General features: G+C 50.9%; 1 protein-coding gene across 5 annotated transcripts in view; it reads left to right on the top strand.

Moving 5' to 3' along the window:
- Nucleotides 1-14,941, top strand: part of HK1 (hexokinase 1) — a 139,752-nt gene that overhangs the window by 41,875 nt on the left and 82,936 nt on the right. The window contains exon 1 of one of the 5 annotated variants that reach the window (XM_017873193.1): nucleotides 5,176-5,405. The exons of 3 other annotated variants lie outside the window; for them this stretch is intronic. In XM_017873193.1, coding sequence (XP_017728682.1) covers nucleotides 5,334-5,405 — 72 coding nt within the window. In that variant the 5' untranslated portion in view covers nucleotides 5,176-5,333. Of the gene's footprint in view, nucleotides 1-5,175; nucleotides 5,406-8,548; nucleotides 8,728-14,941 lie in introns of those variants that run through there. One more of the 5 variants, XM_017873189.1, reaches the window with a different exon arrangement.

Here is a 14,941-nt window from a genome sequence, read left to right as displayed (position 1 = left end):
AAAAAAAAAAAAAAAAAAAAAAAGTCAGTCTGTAAAATATTTGAAGAGATTATTCTGAGCCAAATATGAGCAGCCAGTGGCCCATGACACAACCCTCAGGAGATCCTGAGAACATGTGCCCCAAGCGGTCAAGCTACAACTTTATACATTTTAGAGAGACAATAAAACATCAATCAATACATGTAAGAGGTACGTTGGTTGGCTGGGCATGGTGGGTCACGCCTGTAATGCCAGCACTTTGGGAGGCCACAGCGGGCAGATCACCTGAGATCAGGAGTTCAAGACCAGTCTGGTCAACATGGAGAAACCCTGTCTCTACTAAAAATACAAAAATTAGCTGGGCATGGTGGCAGACGCCTGTAATCCCAGCTACTCGGGGGGCTGAGGCAGGAGAATCACTTGAACCTGGGAGGCAGAGGTTGCAGTGAGCTGAGATCATGCCACTGCCCTCCAGCCTGGGCGAAAGAGTAAGACTCCGTCTCAAAAAAAAAGTGATAAGGGGTTGTGGAGACCAAGGTTTTATACAGATGAAGCCTCCAGATAGCAAGCTTCAGAGAAAAGATTGTAAATGTTTCTTATTAGACTTAGAGAGTCTGTTCTAGTCTATCAGTCTGAATATCTGTGTTGATGTTAATGTTGATCAGATGGGACTGAATTCCAAAAGGGAGGAAGGTATATAATGAAGTACGTCTGACTCCCCCATTCCATCATGGCCTGAGCTAGTTTTTCAGGTTAACTTGGGAATGCCCTGGCTGAGAGGAGAGGTTGATTCAGATGATAAGGAGGAGGGTGGGTTAGAATTTTATTTGTGGTTTACAATGCTAACTCTAAGGAAAGGATCGAGGACTTTTTCCTGGCCATGTGAAGGTGGTTGTGTGTGAGTGCTGGGAGAACTATCCCGGGAAACTCAGGGTAACTGGTAAGTTGATTTGAGATTGCTCTGGTCCAAAAGATAACGGTTGCCTTCGGGGAAACTATTTGGAGAGCTGGCTGAGATAAGGAGCTAGTCTGAAGCCTGGGAAGGCCTCAACGTTCTGGTTAACCATTCCTCCTCCAGGTTACAATTCTTTTTTTTTTTTTTTTTTTGAGACGAAGTCTTGCTCTGTTGCCCAGGCTGGAGTGTAGTGGCACAATCTCAGCTTACTGCAACCTCCACCTCCCGGGTTCAAGCAATTCTCCTGTCTCAGCCTCCTGAGTAGCTGGGACTACAGGTGCATGCCACCACGCCCAGCTAATTTTTGTTAGTAGAGATGAGGTTTCACCATATTGGCCAGGCTGGTCTTTAACTCCTGACCTCGTGATCCACCTGCCTCGGCCTCCCAAAGTGCTGGGATTACAGGCATGAGCCACCACGCTCAGCCCAGGCTACAGTTCTTTATGCCTATGACTCTTGTCAGGGTCAGAGGCAATTTAATGAGAATGGTATGTCTAGAAAGGGACAGGGTGGGACTCAGATTTCCTTGGCACTTCTGAGGAACTTTTATCTTCAAAGGGGAGTAGAAGCCTCTGTAGGATGAAAGGAAAACTTCCCCTTTCCCCTCTGTGAATCTGCTGAAAAGTCAACAGACAAAAGACAGATTAAGAGAAAAGGCATACACATTTTCTAATATGCATAGAAGAAAACACAGTGATTACCCTAACCCTTCAATGGGGTACAGTAGTTTATATAGCCTTTTATTTTTGAGACAGAGGCTCACTCTGTTGCCCAGGCTGGAGGGCAGTGGCATGAGCTTGGCTCACTGAAACCTCTGCAGCCCAGGTTTGAGTGATTCTCCTGTCTCAGCCTCCTGAGTAGCCGGGATTACAGGCTTGCATCACCACGCCCAGCTCATGTTTGTATTTTTAGTAGAGAGATGGAGTTTCACCATGCTGGCCAGCCTGGTCTGGAACTCCTGACTTCAAGTGATCCACCCACCTCGGCCTCCCAAAGTGCTGGGATTACAGGCGTGAGCCACCACGCCTGGCCATATGGCCTTTTTTTTTTCTTTTTGAAGCTGGTAAGGAGATGGGGAATATGGTAATTCTGTAATTCTGCAAGATTTTTCTGGAGAAAGAAGGGATCAGAGAATTGAGATTAACTTGTACATGGCTCTTTTTGGAAACTGAATCAGCCAGACAGGCATCTAACAGGTATCTTATCCCTCTAGGGGTGGTGACCTTCTTCAGTCTTCTTTTCTGCAACAGAGAATCAGATAACGGGAAGGGGAAGGGAAAAAATTGTTCCCCAGGGGCATCCTTCTGGTCTTTTGGTCTTTCCCCTTTGGAGGTGGGGCAGTCTCTTCCAGTGTCGGTTGATCTTTAAGGGCCTTTCATTCAAAATACTCATTACAGAAGGGAGCCATATTTTGGGGTGAATTATGTTGGTTTCCTTCACCTCCTTGGGACAGAAGGTGGGAAATGTGTCCCTGAAGGGTCAGGGCCTCTCTGAGTGGAGATGAAAAGGTCAGGGTTGAGTAAGGAGGAACCTGGCAGGGGCCTTTATGATACCTGAGAGGACTGGGGCTTGGATGGAGCAAGAGAGGCACCGTTGGAGCAATATTCAGGTACAAGATTTAAGTCTTGCATCCTAGGCACGGTTCTTGTCTCATCCTAATCCCGGCCCTAATAAGGGGAGGCTTTTTGCTAGTAAATTCCAATTATTAGGAGCCAAAAATGTCAATGCCTTACAGGGGCCAGTCAGCAGTGTCAAGCAGTGGGCTGGGTGGGGCCTGGGCTGGCTGGAGCTCCCCTACCCTGTCTAAAGGGGGCAGTGGCTGCTCAGCTCCAGTGTATGCTGGGAAGGAGCTGGCTGAGATAAGGAGCTAGTGCCATGATGATCATGTTGCCACAGGATCAAGTGGGTCCTGTGTGACATCACCTTTAGGTGACTGAAATCTAGATTTTATTTTATTTATTTATTTTGTAACTTTTTTTTTTTTTTGAGACAGAATTTCGCTCTTGTTGCCCAGGCTGGAGGCCAATGGCACAATCTCAGCTCACTGCAACCTCCCAGGTTCAAGCAATTCTCCTGCCTCAGCCTCCCAAGTAGCTGGGATTACAGGCGCATGCCACCATGCTAAGTAGCTGGGATTACAGGCATGCGCCACCATGCCCGGCTAATTTTATATTTTTAGTAGAGATGAGGTTTCTCCATGTTGGTCAGGCTGGTCTCGAACTCCTGACCTCAGGTGATCCGTCCACCTCAGTCTCCCAAAGTGCTGGGATTACAGGTGTGAGGCACCGGCCTGAAATCTAGATTTTAAAGTGAGATTTCTTAATTTTTTGTAAAGGGCAGGCACAAATTTATAAAACATCAAGTGGGCCAAATAAGACGTTATTATAGGCCACAGTTTTAGCTTGGCGGTTGCTGATTTATTGACCCTGTTATAATGTTGGAGGTCAGGACTTTGGGCAAATGAAAGAGAAAAGGAGATAGACTGAGAATGTGATTTTACAACTCCAGCCTCTCCAGGGGCTGGGTGGCCAGTGTCTCCGCAGCAGCCTTCTCTCGCAGGAAGTAGAACTGTCTGCAATGCTGATGGAGTCACAGTAACCTTCATCCCATGAACTCAGGATCTGCAGAGCCACTAAAACCCGGAGCAACCGCCTTCAGCATCCAAGAGAAGCTGCTAAAAGGATTATGGGTCAATTCATTTTAGACATTTCTTCCAGATGTCCCCGTGGAAAGTTAGGGTCTAAATCAGTAGTCCTCATTCCTGGCAGCACCTGAGTTTCACCTAGGAAGCTTTTACAAAGTGAAACTTGGACTGCAGTTCACATCAGTTCAGTCTCTGGGTGGGGCTTGGACATCAGCATTTGTAGAAGCTCCCTAGGTGGCTTTGGTGCAGTCAGACTGGAAACCACTGATCCAACTAATAGAAATACTAGGTTGGGATCTCTTCCGGGGCATCTCTTTAGGACAGGCTGTGTATGACAGTCCCATAGTGTCAGGGTTCCAAGACCGTCTAACGGTTTAGGCACTGGTCTTAATTTTTGTTTTTTGCTCTCTTTGAGACCTTAACAAACTCTACAGGGCTGAGCGCAATGGCTCACACCTATAATCTCAGCACTTTCTTTCTTTCTTTTCCTTTTTTTCTGAGACAGAGTCTCGCTCTGTTGCCCAGGTTGGAGTGCAGTGGCACAATCTTGGCTTACCACAAGCTCCACCTCCCGGGTTCAAGTGATTATCTTGCCTAAGCCTCCCGAGCAGCTGGGACTACAGGCTCTCACCACTATGCCCAGCTAATTTTTGTATTTTTAGTAGAGACGGGGTTTCACTATGTTGGCCAGGGTGGTCTCGAACTCCTGACCTCGTGATCCGCCCGCCTCGGCCTCCCAAAGTGCTAGGATTACAGGCGTGAGCCACTGCGCCTGGCCAATTTCAGCACTTTCAGAGGTCAAGGCAAGAGAATCGCTTGAGTCCCGGAGTTCGAGACCAGCCTGGGCAACATGGCGAGACCTCATTTCAATTTAAGAAAAAAACCAAAACACCCAAGCTCTACAACCTTCATATCCTCATTGACTGATTAAGTGCAGATAATGATATTTGCCCTTCTAACCTCACCAGGCTGTTATCAGGAGAAACGAAGCAATAAATGAGAAATTGCTCTGCAAACTGTCGATGTTATGCAAACACTGCTATTCAGCGTGTGCTCCCAGGTGCGGGAGGTACAGCTGTTATCTGTTGGAAATCATTTCTGAAGTAACATTCCTAGTGCCATGGGTCAGATGGGAATTGCTACAGGCATTCCAACTTAGAAAGCAGCCTTTATTGTCTTATAGGCAGGTGCGTTTCCTGGGGTGGCAGCCTGGCACTGGTCCCTCCAACCCCAACTTGTGTAGGAGGTACCACAGTAAATGAGTAGAGAGAGTTCAGGGGACTTGAAGGGAAGTGGAGGGCCATCTGGAGAGGGAGGGAACTAAGGACTCCCTGTGGGTTGGGGTCTTCCTGAGGATCCAGGGCGTAACTGTCAAGGAGCCTTAGCAGGGATCTAAGAGCTATGGAACAGCAAAAAGAGGCAAATTACTAAGGAAATTAGTGAAGTCATCGCTGGAACAACAGAGAGGGGACACAGCAGTGCAGCATGGGCCCTGGCCTCAGGAAGCTGTCTGATTGGGGCAGATAGGACCAGCCCCCTAGAAGACAGTCACCCATATCAGTTAGGCAGTCATGACTCAGTGTTACTTATCTGAGGCCCAAGTTGCATGAGGGGTTGAGGGTGGGATGGACAGAGCATTGGCTGGGCATCAGGACTGGGTTGGAGTCCTGGCTCCAAACTCTACCGCAACCTGACACTGGGCAAGATGGCCCACCTGTGGCGTCCCAGGTTCCTGCCCTGTAAAGAAGAGTCTGGATGTATATCCAGATGGACTGTGAGCACAGCCTGAGTTTGCCCTGTCGAGGTGCTGAGGCCTGGGAGATTGGGGTGAGTAGCTGTGGTCCAGGGAAGGTGGGCAAGCTGGGCCTTAGATGAGAGGGGATGCTTGGTCAGGCAGAGGTGAGTGGATAAGGCAGGGCAAGGAAGGGAATATGAGCAGGGAACAAATGGAGTGGACTTGGTAAGGGCAGAAGACGGTGGGTAAGTTGCCTTGTTGTGGCCAGAGTGGAGGAAGAGATAAGTGGGAAAGAGTGGAGTTGATTACAGAAGGCCTCGGAAATCGCTGGGCGCGGTGGCTCAAGCCTATAATCCCAGCACTTTGGGAGGCCGAGGCGGGCGGATCACGAGGTCAGGAGATCAAGACCATCCTGGCTAACCCGGTGAAACTCCGTCTCTACTAAAAAAAATACAAAAAACTAGCCGGGCGGGCGCCTGTAGTCCCAGCTACTCGGGAGGCTGAGGCAGGTGAATGGCGTAAACCCGGGAGGCGGAGCTTGCAGCGAGCTGAGATCCGGCCACTGCACTCCAGCCTGGGCGACAGAGTGAGGCTCCATCTCAAAAAAAAAAAAAAAAAAAGAAGGCCTCGGAAACCAGCAGAGATGTTTAAGTTGGCTCTCTCAGGAAGGAGGGGGCCATGAAGGGATTTAGAGAAGGGTCATGACATGATTATGCTGCATTTTAGCAGGATTAATGTGACCTGGTGCCCAGAATGACTTGGATGGCGTGAGGTCAGGAGCCGAGGAGGACAGCTAGAAGACTCTTGTAATATTTCTGGCACAGGGAGATGGACTGGGAGTTGGGAGGTGGCAGTAGGTCAGGCCTAGAGACATTTCTCAGGAAATATTGACAGGCCTTGGGGCCTGGTTGCATTCACAGAGTGGGGAGGAATGAGTCACCTTGAGAAGCAGTTTCCCTCTCAAAGGCCAGGAAAGAGAAAGCAGAGGCAGCTTTTCTGCCTGCAAACAGGACATTTCAGGGTAACTTGGCTCTTCCAAACGCCAGCTTCTCCCTGGCTCCAGCTCAGATAGGAGTTGTAACAAGGGGTTGGGCATGGGTGATGGCACCGGCTAGTGACTGGGTTAAGGGCCATGTTTTTGATTTTGCATTAGGCTTTAGGCTTATTCAGCCTGCCAAGTGCCAGGCCCTGGGCTTGCGTAGAAGACAAAGCAATTAACAAAACCCAGGGCTCCATCCTCAAGGAGTTTCCAGCCCTGTGAGCTTGGCAGATCTGTGGAACTCAAATGAAATGGCAGTTGAGAACAACCATCTTGTTCTCATTCACTCCATTTTGCTTAATGGCCATGTAGGTAGTTCCAAATGTTTGATGTGTGCCAGAAAATCTCTCTCTTCCTGGTTTGTAATTATGATCCAGGGCAAATCCAGGTTTTGTCGGGCTTGAAGATTAAATAAATTGGTGCTCTCTATGGAAAATAATTCAAATATAAATATACAAATATCACATTACTAGGCCCTCCCAGGGCCTAGAAGGGTAGGAATCAAGTGAGAGTCCCTGAAGCTTTAACCGCATTAACTTCTCAGTCAGTTCTATAATACCTACCATTCCTTAAGTGTGTATTATGTGCAGGTATTTTGCATACAGTATTACACAACAATCAAGGGGAAGGGGAGGTGGGCATTAGAGTCTTCATCTTATGGATGAAGACACAGTTTCAGAGGTGGTTCGAGATGCCCCTCTGCATAGGCCCTAAGGCAGGGAGTGAGGACTGTGACCTGGACAGGAAGCTCTGGCCTCAAGACTACATCTAAGCTCCCCCTTTTCTGTGGGTGATGGTGGCTGTCAGGCCCCTGGGATTCCTGAACCTAAGTCATCCCTCCCTTTGATTTGACTGTACCTTTGCTAGGCCTGGTCAAGGGCTAGGTACTCCTAAAGTCAAGAGCTAGGGTAGAGGTTGGGGGTTGGATCTCAGGGCACCATATGGTGCAGACTTGGTTGCAGGAAAGTGACCTATTTAGGCAGAGGGGGCTCTATACAGCTGGGACCACAGCAAACCCTAAAGGTGAGCACCTGCTTCAAAGACTCACAGATCCAAGCTGTAATCCTAGATCTACAACTTCCTGGCTGTATAAAGCCCAGCAAGACTGAGGCCTCACTGAGCTTCAATTTCCTTACCTGTCCAATCACAATAGCAACAACTTGTTTGTATATCTGAGCTCATTACATGTCATTTTGTAAGGCAGTAAAGCTCCTGGAGGCTTCCGGAACACAGAAATAATTAAGAATCCTAAAGTTGTTGTCCTGGTAGCACCTCTAGGGATTCCTCCCATCCTACCTAACTTCCTTTGGGAAAGTAGAAGACACGGCACCTGGGAGAGGTGGCTGAACCGTGCCCCAAGTTCCAGTGGGCCTGGATGCCCAAGAGCAAGAGGAGGCCCGGAGGATGGGGTCAGGCCGCGACCTGTGACTCAAGTCCCGCCCAGAGGGAGTGTGCCCTGAGGGAGAGCCACTGGAGCCGGTGACTCGGGGGCGGATGTTCTGGGGTGTCGCTTTGGGTTCAGCAATACAAATCTGCCAGTTGGAGATTAGGCCAGGCAGGCCGGGGAGGGGTGATGGACTGTCGCTGAAGACCCAGGTGGGCCGGCGCGCTCGGCCAGGGCGAGGCAGGCGCGGGACCCGGGTGCTAGGACTGCGTAGCGTCCCGGACTCCCGCTTCCGCCTGCTTTCCACGCCCACTTCTGCAAGTCCCCTTCGGCACCTCCGCGTCCACCGGACGCCTAGGGGCAAGCTCTCATTTCCGAGGAATGGGACCGCCTTCCTGCCCCCGGGGCTGCCAGTCCCTAGACTAGCCCTAGGGGCTTCTGGTCCCGGCCGAGCCGGGCGGTGCCTCCTGCCTGCGCCTCGCACCTCCCCGCCTGGCCCGGCCTACTCGGGCACGGCGCCGCCACGCGTGAAGGCCCGCATCGGCTCCCTACGTGGGCGACGTGAAGGGTGATGCGGGGCATGGGGGGATTTCGCTGCGTCGCCCGCCCCCTTTCCGGCGCGGGAGGGAGCGGCCGCCGCGTCCCAGCTCCCCGGCCCGGACGCCACCGCCCGGCGCTGCAGAGGCGTGCGGCAGCCAATGGGCGTGGAGGAGGTGGGCCGGCTGGCGGCTGTCACCCTCCAGGGGACGGGAGCGCGGAGACCGGGAGCGCGCGAGCTGTCGCCGCGCCCCAGGCCGAGGGGAGGAGCCGGGGAGGAGGAGGAGGAGGAGGAGGAGCCGCCGAGCAGCCGCCGGAGGACCACAGCTCGCCAAGGCTGCGGAGGACCGAACGGCCCCACGCCTGCCGCCCCGTGCCCCCCACCGCCAGCATGATCGCCGCGCAGCTCCTGGCCTATTACTTCACGGAGCTGAAGGATGACCAAGTCAAAAAGGTGAGCCCCCGACCGCGCCGCCGCCGGTCCTGGCCGCAGCCTTGTGTTCCGGCATCCGCTCGCCGCCTCCGCCGCCTCCATCCTCCCTCGCCCGGCCTCCTCTCGGCCAGCATCGAGTTGGACTGCAGGGCGCGAGAAAAGGCTTCGCCTTCGATTCTCCCAGCATTGTCAGTGTCTCTGTGTGTGTGCGTTTTTGGGAGGGGAGCAGACGGGCGGAAGACCCCCGAGACTGGGCTGCCTGCTGCAGTGTCCTTGAAACGGGCCCTGGATGTCAGATAGGCCCCCGGGCTGTGCGGAGAGGTGGCCGGTGGGCCCTTCCGCAGGGCCTGGTTGGGAGGGTCCGAGCGCCGTGGGAGGAGGTGTAATCACGGAGATGCTGGGGAGGTGATCGAGCAGCAGGCGGGGGTGCTGGCCGGAGGCCAGGCCTCCCATATTTGGGGTTCTTGGCGGAGGGTGTCGGGTGCCCCGGAGAAGCTGTCACCAGACTCTCCCAGTTGTTTGAGCTGCTCGTTAATCTGAGGACGAGGTGACCCGCCCGGCTTCCTGGAACGGGGAGGGGCGGCTAGGGCCACCGGAAACTTTGCTCATAGGCCTCGTGTCTGGAGCGGCACGTCTGAATGGAATTTTTTATTCTTCTTAAGCTGTAATTTCTAACCAGCACAGGAGCTCAAATAAGAGACTGGTCATTGAGTTGGGTGGACGCCTGACGCATATGCTTGTGGCATGCTTGTTCTAGCACTTGGACGCATGCATCCTCCTGTCTTGAGGTGTTGTTGCCTTTGACATCTTAGTGTAAAATACTGTCCGCTGGCAGGTCTTAAAGGTATATCTGTCCCTTCTGTCAGCTTTGCTACCATATTTTTAAGAAACAGCCTAAGCTGTAGGGAAAGACGCCCATTTTATCAGTGCCAGGTCTGGTCCAGGCTCCAGACCCACTCACCCTGAACGTGGTGATGTTAGTGCTGGGGTTAGCTGGGATGGACTCGCAAAGTCATCTTGAGTTTGGAGTTCAGACAGGTGGAGATCTACAGGTGAAAGGCAGGAGCGACAGGCCTGGATTTTCTACCGGGCAAGCCATAGGGTGTTCCATCCTCTTCCTGTGCATCTAAGGCAACTCCCTCATCTGGCACCATAGGAAACAGGCCTACTAAGCACAGTGACCATATCAAGGTCACCCTGTGAGTTAGAAGCAGAGCCAGTCGGGGGGATCCAGGTCTCCCAGTTCCTCCACCCAGGAACTTCACCTGGGTCCTCCTGGAGGTCAGCTTCCAGGAGGGAGTGGGTACTGAGAGACGAAGCCCCTGGGGACCCTGCTGTGATCGTGGATCCCATGGTGGGTGGGGACCGGGAGTGAGGTAGGTAGGAGATAGGCTTGGGAATGTCATCTGCCATTGCTCTTTATGGCTTTAAGCAATGACTCGGGTTGTCAAACCATGGCACTCAGAACACTTGCTCCTATGGAGCACCCTGGAGCTTCCTTCTGGCCACTGACCAGGGAGCCATGCTTACCGGTGTGTGCGTTTCATGAATTTTCTCCAGTGGTGTCGTGCATCACTGATGTTCTTCCCATTAGAGCAGGGAGACCGTTCTCCCGGCATGGCAATAAGTGCCCAGAACAGGCCTCCTGAAGCCAACAGGAGTTCACTATCCTCCTGCCTGTGGTGTCCTTTATAGCTCAAGACAGTGGGCTGCTGGGCCGATGGGGTGCCTGGGTGACCTTGTAAACCTCCAACATCCGCACCCACCACCACCCACAACAGACTGCTGGCTGTTGGCTGCCGGTGGCCTCCAGCAGTTGAGCTGGGCTGAGGTTTGGACTCCATTCAGTGGGACATGTTTTCTCAGACATACAGTGTCTAGGGTGGGCCCAGAGCTCTCCACTCCCGCGGGTGGCTCAATTCACATCTATGGATGCACAGTCTATCTCCTAGGCCCCTTTAGGATTCTCGTATTCTTTCCTTCTTTACCCCTAGAACCTTGCTGGAGGAGGGTCTTAAGTCCAAGGTTTCCACCAGATATTATTTGTCAAGGAGATTCTTAAAAACAAGATGTTTGCCTGTATCTCACACGGGCTTCCTATACTGCTTTCTATAGGGGAGTATGTGGATTTCTGCCAGGGGTCCCCTCGTTTTGCATAGTGGACTGTGTAGCACAGCCATCTGTGGGTGTGGTTGCGGGTATGATTGCGCCACCACACTCCAGCCTGGGGCTTCTAAGGACAATGACATAGTGGGTACTTGCTCCAGTGACCTACTCAGCTTTGCCCAAGTGTGCAGATGCTGGGGGACCACATCTGCTCTTCTGGGGCCCAGGACTTCTTAGAGACCAGCTCTTTCCACCTACCACTCACCACAGGAAAGGCTAGGTGAAGGTGTAGGACCCCCTGTTCTTCCTGTGGTGCTGGACTCTGCCTGCCTCCCAGCGGGGACCTGCTGAGGATAGTTTCCCCCAGCGTGGGCAGCCATGATGATTCAGCCCTCCAGCTGTAGGCAGCCTCCGGCACTCTGGAGACAGACCTGGCATCCCTCAGTAACCCTCATCTATCTTCTTGCCCTCAGAGCCAGAGGTAGGAGAAGGGAAGGTGGGGACCATGCTAGGGAAGTTTTTGGAATTGCTTAGAATCCAAACATGATCATGAAAAGGGTGTCATTTCTCTCCTCATTGCCTATGAGGCACATCAGTAATTCAGCTCCATAAAATTACGTCCTGGGTTGAAACAGTTCAGGTATCTGACTTCCCAGCTTAGAACCCCCTTATCCAGACAGCATCTGCATAAATTGGTTAATGGGTGCTGTTGAAGAGGGTGTCCTGGAATTAGGCTGAGCTAAGCACAAAACACATATATTCCTTTCACTCCTAGTGCCTTTAGGAGGAAAGGGAGGCATATGTGTGCTTGCGAAGGATTCTATTCATCAGAATCCCAGACATCTGCCTGTTCTGCAGCTAGAGGCTGGGTTATTTGACCTCTAAGTAACTTTATTTTTATTTATTTATTTTTTTAATTTCTTTTTTTTGAGATGGAGTCTTGCTCTGTTGCCCAGGCTGAGTGTAGTGGCGCGATCTCGGCTTGCTGCAAGCTCTGCCTCCCGGGTTCATGCCATTCTCCTGCCTCAGCCTCCCGAGTAGCTGGGACTACAGGCGCCCGCCACCACGCCCGGCTAATTTTTTGTATTTTAGTAGAGACAGGGTTTCACCGTGTTAGCCAGGATGGTCTCAATCTTCTGACCTCGTGATCTGCCCGTCTCGGCCTCCCAAAGTGCTGGGATTACAGGCGTGAGCCACCGCGCCCGGCCCTAAGTAACTTTAAACACGCGTCTCGTCTCGCCAGCTTCTTCCATTCGGTTTAGCCATTAGGAGCTTGGAGCAGGGTGAAGGATTGCATAGTGCTCTGTTTGTTTAGAAAGGGAAGATGGGTCCAGGAACGTCAGAACTTGGCTTCTAAAGAAAGATTAGACTTCCTTTACTCCACGCTTGTCAGAATGGTGAGCATATGCCAGTGGATTTACTCTGGGTGAGATCCCCATAACGCTAAGTGATTTCCACTAGTAGGTGAGCAAACAGGTATGTTTTGTCCAATGGCTGAACTCATAGGAGTCCTTGAGTACTTGGCCCAGGAAGACAGGGGAGAGTAGGCTGAGCAATTAAAAGACTGCCCAAGGTACATTCCTTAGAGCCCATGTGTTCTGGCTGCAAAAGCAAGCATTAAAAAAAAAAAAAAAAAGGGCTGATGCGGTGGCTCACATCCTGTAATCTCAGCACTTTCGGAGGCCAAGACGGGTGGATCACCTGAGATTGGGAGTTCGAGACCAGCCTAACCAACATGGAGAAACTCCGTCTCTACTAAAAATACAAAATTAGCTGGGTGTGGTGGTGCATGCCTGTAATCCCAGCTACTTGGGAGGCCAAGGCAGGAGAATCACTTGAACCTGGGAGGCAGAGGTTGCAGTGAGCTGAGATCAAGATCACGCCATTGCACTCCAGCCTGGGCAACAAGAGCGAAACTCCATCTCAAAAAAAAAAAAAAAGTTCCCATTCATTGTTGCTCAGGGGTGAGAGAGGTGAGAGAAAATTATGAAAAACCTGGCTGGGCGCGGTGACTCATGCCTGTAATCCCAGCACTTTGGGAGGCCGAGGCAGGCGAATCACGAGGTCAGGAGTTCGAGACCAGCCTAATATGGTGAAACCCTGTCTCTACTAAAAATACAAAAATTAGCCGGGCGTAGTAGCGTGCGCCTGAAGTCCCAGCTACTCGGGAGGCTGAGGCAGGAGAATCGCTTCAACCTGGGAGGGGTTGCAATGAGCCAGGATCATGCCACTGCTCTCCAGCCTGGGCAACAGAGCGAGACTCTTTCTCAAAAAAAGAAAAAGAAAAAAGAAAATTATGAAAAATCTGTGGGTTCTTGCAGTGGCAAAGAAAAAAAAAGAGAAAATTATGAAAAGTCAGCCTGGGCAACAAAATGAAACCTCATCTTAAAAAAAAATTTTTTTTAGTCTGCTTTGGTGGCATGCACATACCTGTAGTCACAGCTACTCAGGAGGCTGATTGAGCCCAAAAGACTGATCCCAAAACAGTGAGCTGTGATGCTATGATTGTGTCACCGCACTCCAGGCTGGATGATAGAGTGAGACTCCGTCTCAAAAAAAAGAAGAAAGAAAATTATGAGACGTGTCTCATAACCTCTCAATTCTGATGTTGTACAAATATTCAGTGAGAGCTTCTTGGTGCATCTTGACTTTATAATCCCTGCCTCTTCTACCTTAGATACTCCTAGAGTTTCTCCTAAGAGAAGCCCCATCACTTTATCTGGTTAGATAGTTTGGGAATGTTGTGAAGGAATAAACTGGCAGGCAGGGTGGCTGTGAGGTGCTTTCACATCTGGCCAAGCTGTTCCGTGCTCCCATGCTCCTACTGTTCTCCGGAGAAGACATAGGCAGCTTTCCCCTTACAAGACTGATTTGGCATGACTGGGACTGTCTCTGTGTGTGTCTGCAGTCAGGGATTCCTGGCAGACGGATTTAGCCACTGGAATCAGCTCTGAGCGTGCCTGAGAAGGTTCAGGGAAGACATGGATAAAGACAGGGAGCTGTATACCTCCACATCCAGGAATCAATTGTGGCCAGACTGATGGCACCTGCTTATTGATTTATTTTTATTTTTTTAAAGAGACAGGGTCTTACCACATTGCCCAGGCTGGTCTTGAACTCCTGGGCTCAGACGGTCCTCCCGCCTCGGCCTCCCTAAGTGTGTTTACTGATTTGAAAACCCTGAAGATCAAATCTGATCACAGGAGCTCAATCATTTCTTTAAAAAATGTTTGATTTTTAAATTATGTGCAGAGGACTGTGCAAGGCTGGGGTGACAACTATAAATAAGGCAGAAATGGTCTCTGTTCTCATGGAGCATAAAATATTTGCTGGCTGGGCGTGGTGGCTCATGCCTATAATCCCAGCACTTTGGGAGGCCAAGGCAGGCTGATCATTTGAGGTCAGGAGTTTGAGACCAGCCTGACCAACATGGTGAAACCCCGTCTCTACTAAAAATACAAAAAAGGTAGCCAGATGTGGTGGCTCATGCCTGTAGTCCCAGCTCCTCGGGAGGCTGAGGCAGAAGAATCGCTTGAACGTGGGAGGCGGAGGTTGTAGTGAGATGACACTCCAGCCTGGGTGACAAAACGAGACTCCATCTAAAATAATAATAATAATAATAAAACATATTTGCTGTGTTATATGTGCAAAGCATATGGGCTATGAGGGCCCACAGCGTGGCGTGGTCTTACCTTGGGTGGGAAATCCCTAGCCTAGGAACTGCTTAGAGCTAGGCTGCGGATGTCAGCTCCTTAAGTGCTTCAGGAAGCTGCTCCCATCCCCAGTTCTGGGGACTGTGTTAGTCTGTTTGGAGTATCAGGACAGGTGCCCACTGCCTTCTGGCCTAATAAACCTTAACAACGGGATCTTATGAAACCACTTAATACACATCCCGTTGTGTTCATTTTATTTGCTCTTAAAGAAAAATAGGTAAAAATTTTACGGTTTGATAGGTCTTGATTTCTGGAAATAACACTGACTTCTGGTAAACAGTACACATCAGGGATATTATACTTAGAAACTTTGTAAGGTGGAGTCAAATTAATTGTCACAAAAATGTGTATTTTCTTTCCTTCCTTCCTTCCTTCCTTCCTTCCTTCCTTCCTTCCTTCCTTCCTTCCTTCCTTCC

This window comes from Rhinopithecus bieti, unplaced genomic scaffold (genome assembly GCF_001698545.2).
Source record: "Rhinopithecus bieti isolate Rb0 unplaced genomic scaffold, ASM169854v2 scaffold_6907, whole genome shotgun sequence".
Classification (NCBI taxonomy): Eukaryota; Metazoa; Chordata; class Mammalia; order Primates; family Cercopithecidae; genus Rhinopithecus; species Rhinopithecus bieti.
The sequence above is the reverse complement of the archived record's forward strand: the minus strand, read 5'-3'. Positions and strand labels throughout refer to the sequence as shown.